Below are 20,095 nucleotides of genomic sequence, written 5' to 3' on the forward strand. Positions count from 1 at the left end.
AGATGGAACCTATCCTTCCATTCCCCCCACCCAACCAGACTCAACTGTTACTACCTATCCTTCCATCCCATCCACCCCCTGCTATCACAACTGATGAGGTTTCTTGGATGAGAAACGAAATATTTTGTTCTTCCTCAAGAAAAAAAAAGCCACAGCTGGTATCATTACTGAACCTCTAACTTTCACCCAAATAAGTTTAACTCCTTTTCTTACCAACATTTCCTCTGTGGCCCTGAAATTCCCCACCTCATGCCTAACTACTGTTTCCCAAGCCCTCATTTCCATCCTACCACAACTATGGCAACTCCTACTCCCTCCCTCATATCCCAACAGTTATTAATGTGATAAATATTAATCTTTTATGTCCTTTGTCTGGGATTTCTGTTGGAAACCTACTGCAAATTCCCCTAGTTGCTATTGTTATCTCATAGATTCCCATTTTTATTCTGCTTTGCATCTGGGAAACACTATAGGGGTTTTCTAGACTTTTGCAAAGATCCCAACTTGTTACTTTTTAGATATAATTAACATGTGTATAAATTAACTAAAATGACTTTAAAATGTTAGTATTTCATTTGCACATAATCTTTTCACAATTAAATGATTTTTAAAATCTGGTAAATGGTTTTAGTGTAGCTGGCTAAGAAGATATGGCCAATTTAAAACATAAATCCATTTCAGTGACTTGTTTAATATTAATAAACATTTCATAATTTTCTCTTCCAGTTTTAGCTCCCAAGTTCCTTCCCAGACTGTTCATTTCAAGAGGCAAGTTTTTATTGATAAATTACAGACAGAAAGATCAATACATAGTAGCAGTGTCGGATAGCTAACTCTGTAAATTAATGTCTCAGTTTGCACAATCATACTGATTATACCAAGCATTAACCCCTTTTTTATTTTCTAATCCCTGAATTTTAGAATTTTAGAAATAATTTCCAGTAGTTTTTCTGGCAATTAATTATACTAACTTGCAATTATAAAAGATAAATTTTCCATGATAAAACTATTGGATTATGTAATTTAGTAATAATGTTAGAATACCCCTTTTTATATTAATATTGAACTGAATGTTTATTAAATAATACATAAAATGGATTTAATGCAGCAACATACTACTTCAGAATTTGTTTCTGAAGAACGAGATATGGGCAGGACAAATATCAACCATGGTAACTTAAGTAACAAGTAGGAGTGCATAAAACCGTTATGCAATCAAGCCATAGACTTGTTTCAACTGTCTATTTCATCTGGCAGTGGCAATCTCAACTCGTGTGTATTCTTTTCAAAGGCTTTATCTTCATTCAATATCTTTATTCCAGGTCCCTCCTCTTCTTAGTTCCACCTTTCTGAAACTCATCTTTTCTGTGTTAAGTTCCTCACATAATTTAGAATGCTGCCTCTTCTTTGGACTGGAAACAAGCCTCAGGAGAATATTGTTAGCCATTTGCTCCACTTGTACAAAAAGAGGAAAGTAAGAAAGTGATTAATAAATTAACACCAAACTAAAAGCCCCAAGTACTAAACACAAATAATTTCTTCGAATAATTTTTTAAAAAATTATCATTCTTCATATTGGGAAAAAGTCTTCCCCATAAGTAATGCTCTGTACAAATCAGCTTTGTAACCAGCAGTTACTATCCATCATAACTAAATATATCTTTATATTCAGAAGAATATATTAACAAAGAGCAAGTGTAAGAGACAAGTGAGGCTTCCTTCTTTATCATAATGCTGAACTTCCATGGCTGATCCATATTTACCTAAACTCTTTGCAAAATTTATTTCTACAAATGTCCACAGAGCAGCCACAGTTCATTTTTCAGTCTGCTGCTTCTCACAGAATGATTTTTTTTAACGAATTATCAAATCTTACTTCCTTTAACCTTCAATCTTCTACAACATACATAGCCTGATCTGGTCCCCATTTTTCTCACTCTATTCAGAATCATTCAGCAAGAGAATTTCTTTTGTTCAATTTTATTCCTGAGAAAGCAGCCCAGTCCCCAGCTGGCCATGGCTGATATGCAATAATAAATTATTGATCTTTAACAGTTATCTCCCTTCTTAGTACTACTGTGCCTGGAATAAGTTAAAGATCTTTATTTTGGAATTAACTTTACTGTATCCAGATGGAGGCACTTTAAGGGCAAAAATCTAATGTTAGATAAGATTTCCAGACCCAACAGTTTCCTTCCAGGTAACTGCTTATCACCACTCCTTCCCTGATATTTATTTTTATTTTATTTTTTTATTTACTCAATTTCTATGACTATACAGCTCAGCCAACTGACTCTGTCCAATGACAATTCCAACTGGCCGTGAAATTTATCATCGGTATCCTAAATGGATCTATGAAAGGATATTGAGAAAGAGAACTCTGTATTTTCATTTCAATATTTGGGACAGGATTTTCCCCTAATTTTGACTAGTACATTTTTCATTATTACCTACTTCTTGAACACTTCAATACATGATGTGATCACTTCCAAGCTACTGTGAAATTAGAAGCCAGTGCCCAAATTTGCAATAAAACTAAATTAATATTTCGCAAAGAATTTAGTGGACCTAGAATTATATTGTATTGTTTTATAATTTATAACTTTCCAACTTTGACAAGCTATGATGAAGATTCCATATGAGATCTTTTGAGTAATGCCTCTGTACTGAACAATAACATGCAGGAAATTCCAAGACCTAGGGAATCAAGACCTCCTGTAAGCTCTGACTTGAATATATTGATGGTTGGCTTTTGAAATTAACAAATAGCAATTATTAAACCAAAATTATGTTTTCCTTAAAAATAACATTCCTTCCTAAGTAAAATTGAGCTAAACTATCATATAGCTTATATAATGACTGGAACTATCACAAAAAATGTCAAGGCTGAGAATGTTTTAAATTATATTCTGAAGAGGCAAATAAAGAATCTTTACTTGTGTAGAGTATAGAATATGAAGAAAATGTGGTGACCTATAGGCACAGATACATATAGACACAAACACACATTGTGCCTTAAGTCAACATTGACTCCTGGCAACTGTCTGGGCCAAATATCTGTAGCTTTCTTAGGAAGACTTTAGAAGTGGTTTTCTATTGCCACCTTCCTAGGGTTGAGAGAGAATGACTGGTCCAAAACCACCCATCTGGCCTTGTGCCTAAGGGGAGAATAAAACTCCCAGTCTCTCTCCAAGCCTGGTGCCTTAAATTTATGTGGACATCTGTAGATTAGAATCTAGTGTGCTGCCATTAAAATCTGTTAGGATGACATGGATCTTCTCAGCTGTGTCTAAAATACTATGGAACCCTATTCTTGTTGAAATACAGTTTGTACATTTGGTACACATATTTAGGAGACTTGACTTCAGTTTAATTACAATTTCATGTATAAAGTAATGAAGTCTTAAGCTTCTACATGATTCCTAATACTATGTTTTGTACGTTGCTTCTTATCTTCTGAATACAATCTTGTATAAAAGGACACAATTTCATTAAATAAAAAGTACTATTTATCTGATTAAGCAACAATAGCAACAGCCACAAAGCAGAAGTAGCCCAATATTAATATGCAAAGAACTTGCAAATGGCATTCTTTTAAGCATAAAATTGCCCACAATGGGTAGGATTTAAAACTTCCAGCTCTAGAGCCTGCAATTTCTACATTTTTTGGAAAGTATGATGTTGAACTTAATGATAGTTTGGGAAGGGATGATCTTTTCTTTTTGACTGCAACCTGTCCATATTCCAGGAAAAACATTTTCTTTCTAATTGGCTGATTATTTCTTGTTTCCATTGGCAAGAGCTCTGTTCTTTTTATGTAAGAGGCATGCAGTAAGTGCTCAAGGCTTCTAATACAGTCACTTAGGATAAATCCTCCACGAAATCAGCTATGCCAGGATTTGGGGAGAAACAAGAATTTTGCAGTATGTTCATTGCTTGGACCAAATTCTGTCCCAATTGCCATTTTATTAGTACTATATTTCCAAAATAATATAACTAGTTGGAGGTTTTGGGTTAGATTGTTCTATCCTTCAGAGTGGAATTATTGTTTTTAATCATTGTCCTTGATGCCAACTGTGAGAAGCAGATTATAAATGACTGCTGCCATTTCTACATCTCTGACTATTGCAACAAATTGTGCTACATTGCTTTTTCTTTACATATAAGAAGCTCTTCAGGTGATTTCTATTGCTACACAATGCTGAATTCACTATGATGGTGAGTGGGATCATTGTTTATCATTGGGCACAAAGAAGAGAATTCCATTTTTAGATATTAAAATAAGAAAAAAATCATCATGCATTTTTCAATAATATGTCAGTTGGCATTATTATATATTTACAGGTTTTTTCCTAATGATGTTATAAAATAAATTTGGAATGAGGACATCTCATAGGGAAGTAAGAGTTTTAGTTCACTACCAACAGAAGAGTTAATAGATAAGGGAGATTTTCATTAATGCAATATGTTGAGCTTATGTTTTATACACTGGAATGTTTATAATTATTTGCTTCTTGCATATTGCTGTAAAACATTTCCAAACTTATCTTGTTTGTATCTCCTGTGCTATGGCACTCTGCTCATCTTTTCTATAAAAAAAATTCTTTCTAACCAAGTTGATATTTAACATACTTGCCAACTCCATCTTTCACACTGAATCCATCATTATCAACATCCTCAATTTTCTTGGTAAAAACATTATATTGACTTTTAATACCATATAAACTAGTTCAAAAAATTGACCATATTACTTCTCTGGAATGATAAGTATGATGTGGATCTGATATGGGGAATCAACTATTCTTCATCACTTGCTTGGAATTATAGAATTGTAGAATTGGAAATCACCTAAGAGATTATATGTACTTCCCTCACATAACAGTCTTTCTTTCTTTCTTTCTTTCTTTCTTTCTTTCTTTCTTTCTTTCTTTCTTTCTTTCTTTCTTTCTTTCTTTCTCTTCTTTCTTTCTTTCTTTCTTTCTTTCTTTCTTTCTTTCTTTCTTTCTTTCTTTCTTTCCTCTCCCCCCCTCTTTTCCTTTTTGTAGTTTAGTGTGTTGGATGTACCCTAGCCTTTGACTAGATTGTACTTTACAACAGTGTGCCATCCCTTAAAAAAAGTTAAGAATGTGTGTGTTTGTGTATACATACAGTATGTATCAATGTGTGAGTGTGTATGAATGTGTGTATGTAACACATCCATACAAATTTTGAGAATGGCAAGTGATATGTCAAGTTGAGTCATAACAAATTTATAGTAAAAGCCCTTACCAACACTTCTAACTTCTAAACTTATTGAAAACTGTATGAGGTAGTTTGAGAACCGTTTGCTGGAGATGATCAAATAGACTGCAATATTGCAGTTCCAGAAAGTGCCAAAAAGAAAGCTTGAAAGACTGGTGTTATTGCATAAAAACTCTATGCTCCCATTATCTTATATATAAAAGTAGCAAGTTGTCAGTTATATGTGGCTCAATAAAGATTGCACGTAGGTTGAATAACATATCTAATGTGCAAATACTACATTTTTCAGGAAGCGGCCTGTTGGCATTTCAGAATTCTGTAGTTTTTATTCTTCAGGTGTAGTTCCAAATTTTAACAAAAACCCTCACCATATGTATGACTGAGATCTAAAGACATCAAGAACTGCATTTAGGATTTTCACTTTGGTAGTGAGAGTTTTCCACATTTTCCACATTGAGATGGAGTGATTTAAAAGTTGTACCAAACAGATATGTTCACTACCTGAACCTTTTTATCTTGAGCACAACAGTCAATAAACCCTTTTTCTTTCTCAGCAAATTCTGAAATTATGGTTCACTTTATTGCTAAAGCAAACATCCAGAGGTCACCCTTCCCCATATTATTTTTTTCATGCATGCCCACTAGATTTATGCCCAGTGGATTTATATAAATCTAAACAATAATCAAGAGATTATTTTTGTACATGCAAACCATCTTTCTGTGGATATCAGACTTTGAGGAATCAATTATTCAATTTCCTAGATGTTTAGACACTTAGTCTGCTGTATCTAACTTTTCGTTGGAGATATGCTATTGTGTCCAATCATGTACTACCATAGAATAGAATAGAATAGAATAGAATAGAATAGAATAGAATAGAATAGAATAGAATAGAATAGAATAGAATAGAATAGAATAGAATAGAATAGAATAGAATAGAATAGAATAGAATAGAATAGAATAGAATAGAATAGAATCTGGAAGAGACCTTGGAGGTCTTCTAGTCCAGCCCCCCCCCACACACACACACTCAAGCAGAAGAACCTATACCATCTCAGACAAGTGACTATCCAGTCTCTTCTTAACCTCCAGTGATGGAGCACCCATGATTTCTGGGGGTAAGCTGTTCCACTGGTTAATTGTCCTCATTGTTAGGAGGTTTCTCCTTAATTCCAGGTTGCTTCTCTCTTTGCTCAGTTTCCAGCCATTGTTTCTCGTCCTGCCCTCTGGTGCTTTGGAGAATAATTTAACCCTTCTTCTTTGTGGCAGCCTCTCAAATATTGGAATACTGTTATCCCTATTTCTTCTTTTCTTTAGTCTAGCCAAATCCAAGTCCTGCAGCGTTCTTCATAGATAGATGCCCTCTACTCCCATTTTCTGTTAGCCAATGGGATTTACACAGCTCTCCTCAGCTCAGGCTTAAGTTGAAATCTGAAAGCAGGATTTTCTAAGTAATACAATTGGCCTAAAGGTAACATCTGTTCCAAAGGTGATATATTCTCTAGAGAAATGATTAGCTTTTTCTTATTGTGCTAGATTTAATTTCTTTTTAAGTCTTTATGGTTTTTGCTTTAGTTGTCTGTTTAACCCCCTTAGAGTATTTTCCTATGGGAGATACTTCTAAGCTACTCTCTGTAATTTCATATTTTGTTTTAATTCACTCATCACTAAATGTTTTCCATATGCATACTTAAAATTAACAATGAATATTTAGCTTTCCTCTTTTCCTTTTAAAAATAAACATTAACATTTATTTACCTCTTGTGGGACTGACCTATGTCCAAAAGAAGGAGGATTCATTTCCCTAATCATATATTTAATACTACTACTACTACTACTACTATTATTATTATTAGTAGTAGTAGTATTAGTATTATTTATTATATTTGTATACCGCCCTTCTCCCGAAGGACTCAGGGCGGTGAACAGGGCACATATAAAAATACAGAGTACAAAAATTAAAAAAGAATTAAATAGGAGCCCAAGCTAAAACAATAGATGGCAATATAAAAATCCACAATAAAAACCCCAACACATCCCCCATCAGGCCAGGCCGGCTTGTTCAAATAGATAGGTCTTCAGACCGCGTCGGAAGGAGCGAAGGTCAGGTGCCATCCAGAGCTCAACCGGCAGCTGATTCCATAAAGCCGGGGCGCCCACAGAGAAGGCCCTCCCCCTGGGGGCCACCAGCCAACATTCTCTGACCGGTGGCACCCTGAGGAGGCCCTCTCTGTGGGAACGCACAGGGCAGAGGGAAGTTGATGCCGGCAGCAGGTGATCCCTGAGGTACTCTGGACCCATGCCATGTAGGGCCTTGAAAACCATTACCAAGACCTTGAATCTCACCCGGAAGACAACTGGTAGCCAATGCAGCTCGCGGAGCAAAGGTGTAACATGGGAGTACCGGGAAACTCCCAAGACAACTCTCGCAGCTGCATTCTGTACCAGCTGGAGCCTCCGAGTGGTCTTCAAGGGAAGCCCCATGTAGAGAGCATTGCAGTAGTCCAGACGAGAGGTCACGAGCACATGAGTGACCGTACACAGGGCATCCTGGTCTAGATAGGGCCGCAACTGGCGCACCAGGCGAACCTGGGCGAAAGCCCCCCTAGTCACAGCCACTATATGATCTTCTATCTATAGCTCTTCTATTCTTTTACTGGAGATAGTCTATTTTCTGCTTTCTCAGTGATCAAATGCGTAGGCATCTATCTTGGAGAAAAGAAGGTGCTATTATTACTACCATTCTTCTACTACCATAAAAAAGCATCAAGGATTTAATACAACACTGTTGTTAATTTGTGATGCCTGTGAATGATAAAGTAGTATCCATCCTCCTTTGAAAAAAACTGACATCAGTTCACCAATTTCACATCTCGATCTGAACCTATCATTACTAATTTCTAATAGAGGAACATTTTGATCCTTAATTCTGAACTGTATGGAGCTGACACTGGTCTGCCATGCTTTTCTATCTATGGACTCATGCCAGTTACCAGTTTTGTCTACTGGCTTTCAGAAGCAATAGTAGTCAGCCATCAATATGTAATCATTCATAGGTTTTACATTTAAGGTTATAGTATTCTATAAGCGTTCAAGAACTAGTTCCTCTTCAACTTCCCATTCCCTTGTCTTCCTCAATGAGCCCTTCAGAAACACAAATATCCCTTGCTTGTTGGTATTTGCTCAGCAACATATATATTGGCGTTAGAATCTGAACTGCAGATCAGATTCTAAGCAACAGACACATCCAAGTCAACCTGCAAAATTGCAGTATATATATCATATGCAGGCCTGAAAGGAAAATGAGCAACAGAGTCTTAATAACAGCTTGTCAGAGAGTTTAGCCACCTTTAAAGTGCTTTGGGCAGCCAAGAAAATCTTCTCAGGTAATGTGATCCAGTTCCAAATTCTGACTTTCAAGTGACCACCATTTTTTTTAAAAAAAACCAAGATACAGAAAATTTTTATTCTCTGACATTGGTGAACCTCAAAGCACCAATGTGTATGTGCAAATGTACATATATAGAAGTTCTCTACTGTATTTGAACTATTTGCCCACTAGTAAAGCCTGCACCTACTTAAGTATTCTCTTGCTCATTCCATCTTTTTCTCATAAATTTCTGCAATTGTATAGCTCCAGCTTTTGTGTGAAAGGTGTATCTTCTCACCCTGATATTTGTTGCTTAACTAACGCCCCAAGTCTGGGAAACAAAATAGATCTCTTTTTATGTCAGCTACATCAGTAGCTGTCTCTTTGTTCTAAATAGGACAACCCATCTATGATGACAACATTCTACTGTGTAGTTGAGGATTGTGTGTGTGCATGTGTGAGAGAGAGAACTCTGTGATATGGCTGTTTTTATCTGAGATTTCTTGTGCAGAAAAGATAACAAAAAGGAAAATGAAAAATAAGAAAATATGGAGATTTCACCTGATTGCAGTTTACTACTACTACTACTTTTTAAATGATTCTCAGATACAAGCACTGTAGTTTCATTGCACAGTGCAATAAAGATAAAAGGAAGAACTTCCATTACTTTAATTATTTTAAATGAAAGTATGTGTAGCTCTAACATGTGGAGCAAAAAATTAGTTACAGTTTATGGATATTGACAAAGTTATCATTTCCAAATAAGGTGTTTAAGATTTATTATAAAAAAATGGAAAGAATTGTGATAGGCCAAGAAAGCCTCTAATACATATAAAAATAATCATAATAATGTACTGAGATGTTTTAAGAAGCATCTACTAACCTTCTGTACCTTTGACAACAAAAATAAAATACTTGTTTTGTAGGTATAAATTACATAAGCATCAAGCTTTTATGTAATTTCACTAACTATGGTAAATATGTTATTAGGAATGTCAAACATGCAATTATGCATAGAACTGCCTTCCATTTTAAATGATTGTGATTAGGAGAGAACTAAGTCCCTTCATAAGAAGCTAATTATATATATTAAGGTGCTGTTTAAATCTTTATATCTCTAAACAGGTAGTATTCAATATCACCTATTACTTTTGTGGTGTTAGATTAGGCACTAGAGTCTTAATTTAAATTTAAATATTTAATTTTATATAAAAAGGAATCAGTTTATTATGTATTTCTTTTTGGATTATACAGTATGTTATAGCTGAACTATTAAAGATAACATCTTGGTGTTGATTTTGAAGATGTTTTCCATGTATAGCATGAGAGGAATTTATCACTGTCTTCTCCAGGGATTCTTTTCAACTAACCAGTTTAGTCTTCATCCCTTAGATTATCTGGTGGTGTCCTGTCCAAGTATTTGTCAGGTCCTGCTTAGCTTCTTGAACTGCATTTGGGGCCCTGATTGGATCTCCATCGCTTTTCAGCAGAATTTCAACTGCTCAAAGCTGCTAGGAAGTGCTACATTCTTAAGTTTTGGAAAGGCTGCACCAAAAAAGTAGCGGCCCGCGTGCCTAACGGCACGTGAATTACATAACTAAAAATCAAAAACAGGAGCGGAACATTCAGGGCAAGTGCATCTGAGATTCCTTGTATCTAAGAATGTCTGGCAACAAAGATGATTGGGGGACTGGAGGCTAAAACATATAGGGAACGGTTGCTGGAATTGGGTATGTGTAGTTTAATGAAGAGAAGGGTGAGGGGTGACATGATAGCAGTGTTCCAATATCTCAGGGGCCGCCACAAAGAAGAGGGAGCCAAGCTATTCTCGAAAGCACCTGAAAGCAGGACAAGAAGCAATGGATGGAAACTAGTCAAGGAGAGAAGCAACCTAGAACTAAGGAGAAACTTCCTGACAGTTAGAACAACTAACCAGTGGAACAACCTGCCTCCAGAAGTGGTGAATGCTCCAACACTGGAAGTTTTTAAGAAGAGACTGGACAGCCATTTGTCTGAAATGGTATAGGGTTTCCTGCCTTAGCAGGGGGTTGGACTAGATGACCTCCAAGGTCCCTTCCAACATCATCATCATCATTATTATTATTATTATTATTATTATTATTATTATTATTATTATTATTATTATTATTATTATTATTATTATTATTTCAGTGCAACACTTGTTTTGCAGCTGTCTTTCGCAGTACCCTTTTCAAACTTGGAAACTGTCCTATATGTAAACAAATCACTAGTCTACAAGGACAGATTATTTATCTAGGGTCTGTAATTTGTGCTCTTCAAGCAGAAATTAGGTGTCCAGTTCAGCCCTTCTACCCTATTGAGCCTCCATGCTATCAGCCCCCTCTACCACAAAGATCCTGCAGGAAGGGCAGTGTGGACAACTGTGGGATCTGTGAACCATAAACACAAAGCTTTCACTGTGTCCCTGCACAACAGATACAGTGCCCTTTCTGACCTTAATAGGGACATTAAGGAGACAGGTAAAGGTATCTGTGATAATAACTCAAATAAGCAGGGGATCGTGGTCCAAGATGAAAAACTTGTTTTTGACAGGGAGAAGTGTGAATCTGGTATTACACACCAGTCATGCAAGAACAGAAAGGCATCCAAAAAGAGAAGCCACCTTCTGGTTGGTGATTCAATTATAAGGGATGTAAATTTAGGAAAGGACACAGAGGTTTCAAAAGAGGTCAGGTGTCTTCCAGGTGCTACTGCCAGTAGGGACAAGAAGCCTATTTCCAAAGTAATCAAGAATTCCAGCAAGGACTGTGATGTGGAGGCTATTGTACATCTTGGCACTAACGATCTGTCCCAAAAAGATGTACTCTCTGTGCAGAATGATTTCCACAGCTTGGGGCAGGAACTTAGCAGAATAGGCTGTAGGCTTACTTTTTCAGAGGTTTTACCAGTGTATAACGAGCAAAATGGAAAAGGCCAGTGTATAGCAGAATTTAATATGTGGCTAAAGGAGTGGTGTAAAGGAGAAGGCTTTGGTTATATTAGTCACGATGTCTGTAGCTGGTCCAATGAAAAAATGTATAAAAGAGTGGTCTGCATCCATCCAAGAAAGGGACTGAGTTACTTGGCAATTAAGTCACAGCTTTTCTGGAGGAACATTTAAACTAAACAATGGGGACAGTGAGTTAATTGATACAGAATATCACTGTCCCCAGCAATCTAAGAAAATAGGGGAAGTCAGGCACCACACAAGTTATGTAGCAAGTAAACACAGGGTCAGTCATAAAGGACTCAAATGTCAATACACCATTGCACAGAGTATGAACAGTAAGTATGAACAGTAAGCAGGGTGAACTAGAAATTCAGGTAAATGAGGGCGGATATGATATTGTTGCCATTACGGAAACATGGTGGGATGAAACCCACAAATGGAACACACAGCTAGAGGGATTTAAACTATTTAAAAGAAACAGACTAAAGAAAAGAGGAGGTGGAGTTGCTCTATATATAAGAAATAACTTTCTCTACAGAAATAGAGCACAACAATGATGAAAATTGTAAACTTGAATGCATCTGGGTCAATATAAAAGGGGGGAAAATGACATTGCCATAGGTGTATACTATAGGCCGCCCAACCAAGCAGAGGAAATAGATGAACTTTTTGCTAGTCAGCTAACTAAGGTATGTAAGAAGCACATCACAATAGTAATGGGGGACTTTAATTACCCTGATATCAACTGGGAGACAAACTCTACACCAAGTGGAAGATCAAACAGATTCCTGACAAACCTAGCAGACAACTTTCTCTCCCAAAAAGTAGAGAAGGGAACTAGGGGATTAGCCATATTGGATTTAATTCTCACAAACAGAGATGAAATGATAGAAAATGTCAAAGCCACAGGAACCTTGGACGGAAGTGATCATGCAATATTGGAATTCAACATTCTGGAAGCACAAGCAATAGAACACAGCCAAACTAGAGTCTTGGACTTTAAAAGAGCTAATTTCAATAAACTTAGAGAGACCATGGGAAGAATTCCATGGATGAGAATCCTAAAGGGGAAAACAACTCAAGAAGCTTGGGAAATTTTGAAAAGTGAGATAATAAAGGCCCAGTCTAGCACAATACCAACAAAGAAGAAAAATAATAGCTCTCAAAAGAAACCAGCATGGCTGCATAAAGAACTCTGATAAATTGAAAGATAAAAAGGACAAGTATAAGAATTGGAAAGAGGGGCACATAACTAAGTCAGAATATCAGCAAATAGCCCATGCCTGCAAAGATGAAGTGAGGAAAGCTAAGGCTCAAAATGAACTAAGGCTTGTGACCAAAGTCAAAAATAACAAAAAAAGCTGCTTTCAACATATAAAAAACAAGAAAAAAGTTAAGGAAATGATTGGTCCATTAAAGTGGCAAGAAGGTGACAAGCAACAGGGAGAAAGCAGAACTATATAACTCGTTTTTTGCATCTGTCTTTACACAAAGGGAAAAAACAGTCCAACCTACCAAAACCAGTGCCATAAAAAACAGAATAGAAACGCAAGTTAAGATAGGCAAGAAAATGGTAAGTGAACACCTGTCCAGCCTAGACGAGTTCAAATCACCAGGACCAGATGGATTACACCCAAACGTTCTCAAGGAACTGGCAGACGTGATCTCAGAACCACTGAACTATATTTTTCAAAGATCCTGGAGCACTGGGGAACTACCAGAGGACTGGAAGAGAGCTGATGTAGTTCCCATCTTCAAAAAAGGGAAAAAATAGATCCAGGAAACTACAGACCTATCAGCCTGACATCAATACCTGGGAAGATTCTGGAAAAGATAATCAAACAACAAATCAGCGAACACCTTGATGCAAACAAAGTCATCACTAAAAGTCAATGTGGGTTTGTCAAAAACAGATCATACCAGACAAATCTTATTGCATTCTTTGACCAAGTGACAAAATTAGTGGACCAGAGGAATGCTGTAGATATAATTTACTTGGACTTCAGTAAGGCATTTGATAAAGTAGATCACAACCTACTACTTGATAAGATAGAAAAATGTGGGTTAGATAGCATCACCACCAGATGGATTCGTAGCTGGCTGACAGGCCGTATTCAGCGTGTGGTCCTCAATGGAACTGCATCTACATGAAGGGAAGTAAGTAGTGGGGTGCCCCAGGGCTCTGTTCTGGGCCCAGTGCTCATCAACATCTTCATTAATGATTTGGATGAGGGGATAGATGGGGAACTCATCAAATTTGCAGACAACACCAAGCTGGCAGGAATAGCCAATACTTCAGAAGATAGGCTTAAAATACAGGAGGATCTGGACGGACTTGAAGACTGAGCACTATCTAACAAAATGAAATTCAATGGTGAAAAAAGTAAGGTTCTACATTTAGGCAGGAAAAATCAAATGCACAGGTATAGTATAGGGGATACCTTGCTCAATAGTAGTAACTGTGAGAGGGATCTCGGAGTCCTAGTAGACAATCACTTCAATATGAGCCAGCAGTGCGCTGCAGCTGCCAAAAAAAGCCAACACAGTGCTAGGCTGCATTAACAGGGATAGAATCAAGATCAAGTGAAGTACTAATACCACTTTACAATGCTTTAGTAAGGCCACACCTGGAATACTCCATCCAGTTTTGGTCACCACGATGTAAAAAAGATGTTGAGACTCTAGAAAGGTTACAGAGAAGAGCAACAAAGATGATTGGGGGACTGGAGGCTAAAACATATAGGGACCGGTTGCTGGAATTGGGTATGTCTAGTTTAATGAAGAGAAGGACTAGGGGTGACATGATAGCAGTGTTCCAATATCTCAGAGGCTGCCACAAAGAAGAGGGAGTCAGGCTATTCTCCAAAGTGCCCGAAGGCAGGACAAGAAGCAATGGATGAAAACTAGTCAAGGAGAGAAGCAACCTGGAACTAAGGAGAAATTTCCTGACAGTTAGAACAATTAACCAGTGGAACAACCTGCCTCCAGAAGTGGTGAATGCTCCAACACTGGAAGTTTTTATGAAGAGACTGAACAGCCATTTGCCTGAAATGGTATAGGGTTTCCTGCCTGAGCAGGGGGTTGGACTAGATGACCTCCAAGGTCCCTTCCAACTTATTATTATTCTGAGTCAAGAGAAAACCAGCCAGGTGTTAGTACCTGCTGAAGTATTGGAATGAAACATTACAAAGTGTTAGTTTAAAAATTTACCAACCTGATCTACTGAATTAACTGTTGTCAGTGATTTGTATAATTAACTGCATAAATACCAAAGGGCCAAATATTTCAGTTTGCCTTACTAGTTTGTCTTCCAGATGGTTTCACTAAAATTAGTGAAATGTTCTTTTAGTAGCCACAAAAACCTAGTTAAAAACTCAGTCAATAGTGACTTAACAAAGTGTAATTTACATTCTCTATTCCAAATGTTCTGGATGGAGGACATGTGATTGTACCCCAAATTCTGTGGTACAGTTCACCCAGAACTAGATTTTTTTAAAAAAAATGTCCTGTATAATCCACCCATGATTTCAGTTTCTTAAGCAGAAAATCTGGAGAGAGTTAACAGTGTGTAATGATGTTCCAAGAAGGGAATTAGTTTCAAAAAGCAAGCCATCAGACTTCTAATGCCATCCTGCAGATGTTTCTTTTTGCATATCTGCCGATAATTCCTAGGCTACCGCCGTTTCTTGAGAAGTAATTCCCAAGAGATTCAGCAGGATGTGTCCTCCCATTTGAAAGCCTTGGGCTACAGAGCCACGGAGAATTGTTGCTCGGAAGCAGTGGAAGAGCTGCTTTTGGATTTTATTATTAACCTACCTACTTGCTTCAAAGCTAATTTGCATCGGCGGACTTTTTGGTACCCAGTACTCCTTTAAACTACCCTAACAAAACCCATCTTTTCTCTCCTTTTCCCTCCTTTCCCTATCGGCGCCCTTTTCACTATTAGTCGGAGTACTAATCTTGCAGCTTTCCACCCCCCCCCCCCGAAATGTATTACTGTACACGGCTCCGCAGTGGCAACTCAGCTAGATCGATGATCCACATCGGAGCCTTTTCGTCCTTATTTGATTGCGGCTTGTAAGGGCAGGCCGCCGCTATGTCTGTCGCGTCCCGGTGTTTTTCTTTCGGCGAGAGGCTGGCAACGCCCACGAGGGAAACCTGCTTACAGACCCAGGGTCTGCTGGCTTCGCCTTTTGTTAGCAGGCAGGCGAGGGACAACAAAGGGGGTGTCCTCTGGACCAGTGGAGGCGAGCGCAGGTGGGAGCATCTTGGTCGCCTCCTGAGCCAAACAGCGAGATTTGGCACGGTCCGGCTTTCAGTGGAAAGAGACTAGTGGAAGACGCCCGAGATGGTTTTGTTCGACTTGTACACGTTTTGACGAACCGCGCCCATTCTTCCCCCAACTCCAGCATCTCGGGGTGCTTCTAAGAGTCGAAGTGTCTCTTCCGCGCTGTTCTTTGGGGTGTCAGGTGCACGATCCGAGGCGGGAGGTGGGGGGGGGAGGAGGCGGCGGCGGAAGCAGAGCGGTGGCTGGTTGGCCGCCTGTCTCGGGGGCCATATGGAAAAGCTGCACTATTTTGATTATGCCTAGTGTAAACAGTTTAATGTCGGATCCTTACAATCCAGAGCCTGTCCCAAAGGGGATTAAATCATAATCCTCCTGCTCTATAGCTGTAGTGGATTAATTTGGTATTCTCCCAGTGGCTGCTCTGCTCCCTGAAGGCTGTAACAAAAAGACTCAGCGCTCCTTAAATGTGCCGTGGTATTGGGAGTTGTAATTGGGAGATTTCCAAAGGAAAAGTGTTGAAAATGACACACCATTAAGAGCGCACGTTTCAGTTGCGCCTTTTCTAGGGTTTGGAAGCGTGTGTGGGGGGGGGGGGGTAGGGAGAGATGTTCAGCGACCGGAACTCCGAGCGAGACAGAATGTAACCAGGTTATGGAAAGGCGGCATTCTAGCGGTAGACTCCATCCTGAAAGGGCCGGGTCGCTTCTTCCTCCCCCCCCCCCCTCTCTCCCGTCCGCAGAGAAGGTCCTCGCAGCCCTTCTGAATAGCGCAAGGGCGAGGCTCGAAGCCGTCGAAGAGGGCGGAGCTGGACCCTTTGCACCTTTTATCTTTGAGGCTGAAGCGCGTCCGTTGGACTCGCCTGGAAGGGCGAAAAGGCGAAGTCAGTGTTTCTTCTGGCCCTAGTAGATAGGAGTGCCCCCCCCCCCCAGAAACAGGAACCCTGCTTTCTTGGTATGTGTGATAAACGTGTTAATGGCAAAACATCATGCGGTTAAATTTTTTTTTATTTTATTTTAATTCCATTTATATCCCGCCCTTAAGACTCAGGGCGGCTTACAAGCTTAGCAGTAGCCTTCATTCTATGTATATGCCTGCTTATTAGGGCTTTCACACACCCCCCAAGCGGCATTATTACAAAGTCAGCTTAATTGCCCCCAACAATCTGGGTCCTCATTTTACCTACCTCGGAAGGATGGAAGGCTGAGTCAACCTTGAGCCTGGTGGGATGCGAACCTGCACTAATTGCAGGCAGCTGGTGTTACTTAAGGAGGCATTAGCCCACTGCTCCACCAACGCCGGGTGTGGCCGGTTTTGTTCAGGCCTGCACTGGGTTCCACAAGGTTCGGTTCCTTTTAAGGGGGCGCCGTTACTTGCCAGTCCTGCGTACGGCCCCTCTTCCTGATTATTTCCAGCGGCAGTTTTAGAAAGTCTGTCCTCTTCAGGACTGACCATCCTTTCATGCTTCCCTTCCCCCCCCCCCCCCCGTTGTGCGGGCGCGTCGCCCACAAAAGTCTTAAAGCTTCTTTCGGAAAAGATTTCGCGTTATAGGCTTTGGCCTTCTGACCACCAACTACCAACCGCTTCATTTTTATTTGGTTCATATAACAAGCGGGGAACTGGGAGGTAATCGGGTCAAGTACCCGATCTTTCTTCCGAGAATGAGAGAATCCCACTAAAACGCCTTCTTTAAAATGATGGACTATCAGGCGGCTCCCGAACTGCATCATCTTTAGCGCCCTTTTATTTTAGCGCTACGGCCTGAAAAGCCGGAGCTCCGGGAGAGGCAGCCGGCCAGGAAGGGTTAAAGAGCCTCGGGACAAGGAACCGGCGAGGCGGGTCGCGGCGGGAGAGGAGGGCAGGCCAGGCCAGGCCGGGCGCTGCTGTCTTTGCCGTTAAACACAAAAGGAAAGAGTCCAGGGAATCCAGACCCAAATCCACTTGTAATCGCACGAGAGAATCGCGCATAATTTACTTGAGCCACCTAGATGAAGATTGATGAGCCTTTAAAGCGCCGTTTCGGATCGATCCCCTGCCCCTAGCAGGAGCCCGGCCGTTACGGCAGCCTGCCCAGCGGCTCGCCAGGACGGCGCTCCGCCGAGCGCAGAGAGGGAGAGCTGGAGGCGACGCGGGGGGAAGAGCGAGCCGAGCCCAGCGCATGTGATCCGGATCAGCTGACTGGGGTCGAGAGGGCAGGGTGGCCTATTAGGCGAGAGAAAAACAAGAAAATGAAAGAAAATAGAGTTTGTATCAATATTATCCAGCCCCTGGTGGGTTTGCCTGAAAGCTGTCATAGGCGACAAACGGAGCGTTGCTTTGGACTCTGCAAAGGGCCGCCGGAGGGGTGGGGGGAGAGGCGATGCCTGCTGCTAGGAGGGAAGTTAACACGGAAATCAGGGCTGAGCCACTCACGTCAAGCAGCTAGAGGGTACACGCGAGTTAAGTGGGTGGTGAGAAGTGGGCCTCCAGAAATTCGTGGGTGCGCGGAGAGGGCGCGCTCCGTTGCAGTTCCAAGCCCAGGTCACCATCTTTAGCCAGAAAAAAAAGGAGATGGGGTGGCTGACAGCTTACCTGGCCACAGGCACAGAGACTCAGATTTGAAGGGAACACATTGGAAAATTGATTTCCCCCCCCCCCTCCACAGGCTAAGGAAACTGGCTTCGGCGGAAAGGGGTGCTTTCATTTTTCTAAATTGGGCAATATTTAGTTATTCTAGCTTTTAGAAGGTAGTATATTTTGGATTTCTTATAATGGATGTCTGGATTTATTTATTCATTTCATTTTAGGACTACGCCTTAATTTCGACCCTGACCCTTACCTCAGATTTTTTTTAATACGTTAAAATACAATTACACAAGGAAATCCTTGGGCTTTGATTCTCTCCTGTTGTCATGCTATATTTACATTTTATTGGTAGCAATAATCATTGCTATCTCATCTGAGAATGCTTCTGTAAAGCATTTCCCTATTCTTACCACTTTTAGAAATACTAGTTAGTTTCAGGATTCCTTTGCTAAGATAATCTTGATTGCATTTTGCTCACATTTATTTGGAAACGAGACTTAATGAAATAGGTACATATTTCTTTCAAAATGGTCTTTTATGTTCAGTAAATAACATTAATTTTGTTAAAATTGCTCAGTTATTTTTCGGTGGCTTTCTGTTTTAAAAATATTTCTGCTAGCAACCAGATTTTAATGCCAAGCTTTCCTTTTTTACTCAGAAGTAAGTCCCAGCTAAGGTCCCAGCCCAAGACAGCATGTTTAAAGATTAAATGGTGGCAACTAAGAAAATATTTCTGGCATCTTGGGAGAAAAATCGATTTGTGATATTTTTTTCACAATGTTTGTAGTAGCTACGTTTTTTACAAAAATTTGGGCACACCCACACAAAACAGCATCAGAAGCCTTGCAGATGGTTGTGTAGTGTTAAAAATAAGCTTCGGTTACAGTCAGGGATAATAATAAGAATTAAAATATCTTCTTGCTGATAGGATGCTTCAGTGAATTGGAAAAAAGCACAATTAAAAGCAGCCCTGGTTTCACTGTAGTCATCTTCAGTGGGACTACTGCTAGCTCGTTTTGATAAGATTCCTACATATACACGATTGATAAAATATTTTCAGTTATGATTTATTTTCCCATGAAAGAACACTTCCCAACCAGATCCCCTCAGTCTTGGGGAGTTCGAGGTCTCGCATTGAGTTGGGATTAGAAGACCCAGGCAGTCTTGTTTCTTCTCCCGCCGGCCCTGTGTCTGTCACCCTTTGGTGCAGCGGAGGGTCCCGCTTTAGGAAACCAGCCTGCCGGCGCCTTGTCCCCGGAGTATAAAGGCTTTTTGCTTTCGTTCTCGGCAAAAGAAACGGAGCAGGGCACATCTGCTTCCGAATTGCCGCATCCTGACGTCGCCGCTCTTGTCTTGCAGGGCCCGTGGTCCTCAGCACGCCGGCTCAGCTCATAGCCCCGGTGGTTGTGGCCAAGGGGACGCTCTCCATTACCACCACCGAAATCTACTTCGAGGTGGACGAGGATGATTCGGCCTTCAAGAAAATCGACCCAAAAGTGAGTAAAGCGCCGGGAAGGGAGAGCGGCGGGTGGTTTATTACAACTCTCACGTGAAGAAGGCTGAACGGCTGTCGACTGTCCCTACTCTTTTCCCTTCCCTCCTCCTGGATCCGTTACAGCTTTAATTATATAAAATCCGCTATTACTCCGACCTCTCCTTTTAT

At 40.0% G+C, this 20,095-nt stretch overlaps 1 protein-coding gene across 3 annotated transcripts in view; it reads left to right on the forward strand.

The window, feature by feature from the left end:
* NBEA (neurobeachin) overlaps positions 1 to 20,095 on the forward strand; it is a 397,191-nt gene that overhangs the window by 237,957 nt on the left and 139,139 nt on the right. For all 3 annotated transcript variants that reach the window (XM_081327264.1, XM_081327262.1, XM_081327263.1), the window contains one exon: positions 19,792 to 19,928. In XM_081327264.1, coding sequence (XP_081183390.1) covers positions 19,792 to 19,928 — 137 coding nt within the window. The remainder of the gene's footprint in view (positions 1 to 19,791; positions 19,929 to 20,095) is intronic.

The sequence above is a fragment of the Vipera berus genome, assembly GCF_964194415.1.
Source record: "Vipera berus genome assembly, chromosome: 4".
Lineage (NCBI taxonomy): Eukaryota > Metazoa > Chordata > Lepidosauria > Squamata > Viperidae > Vipera > Vipera berus.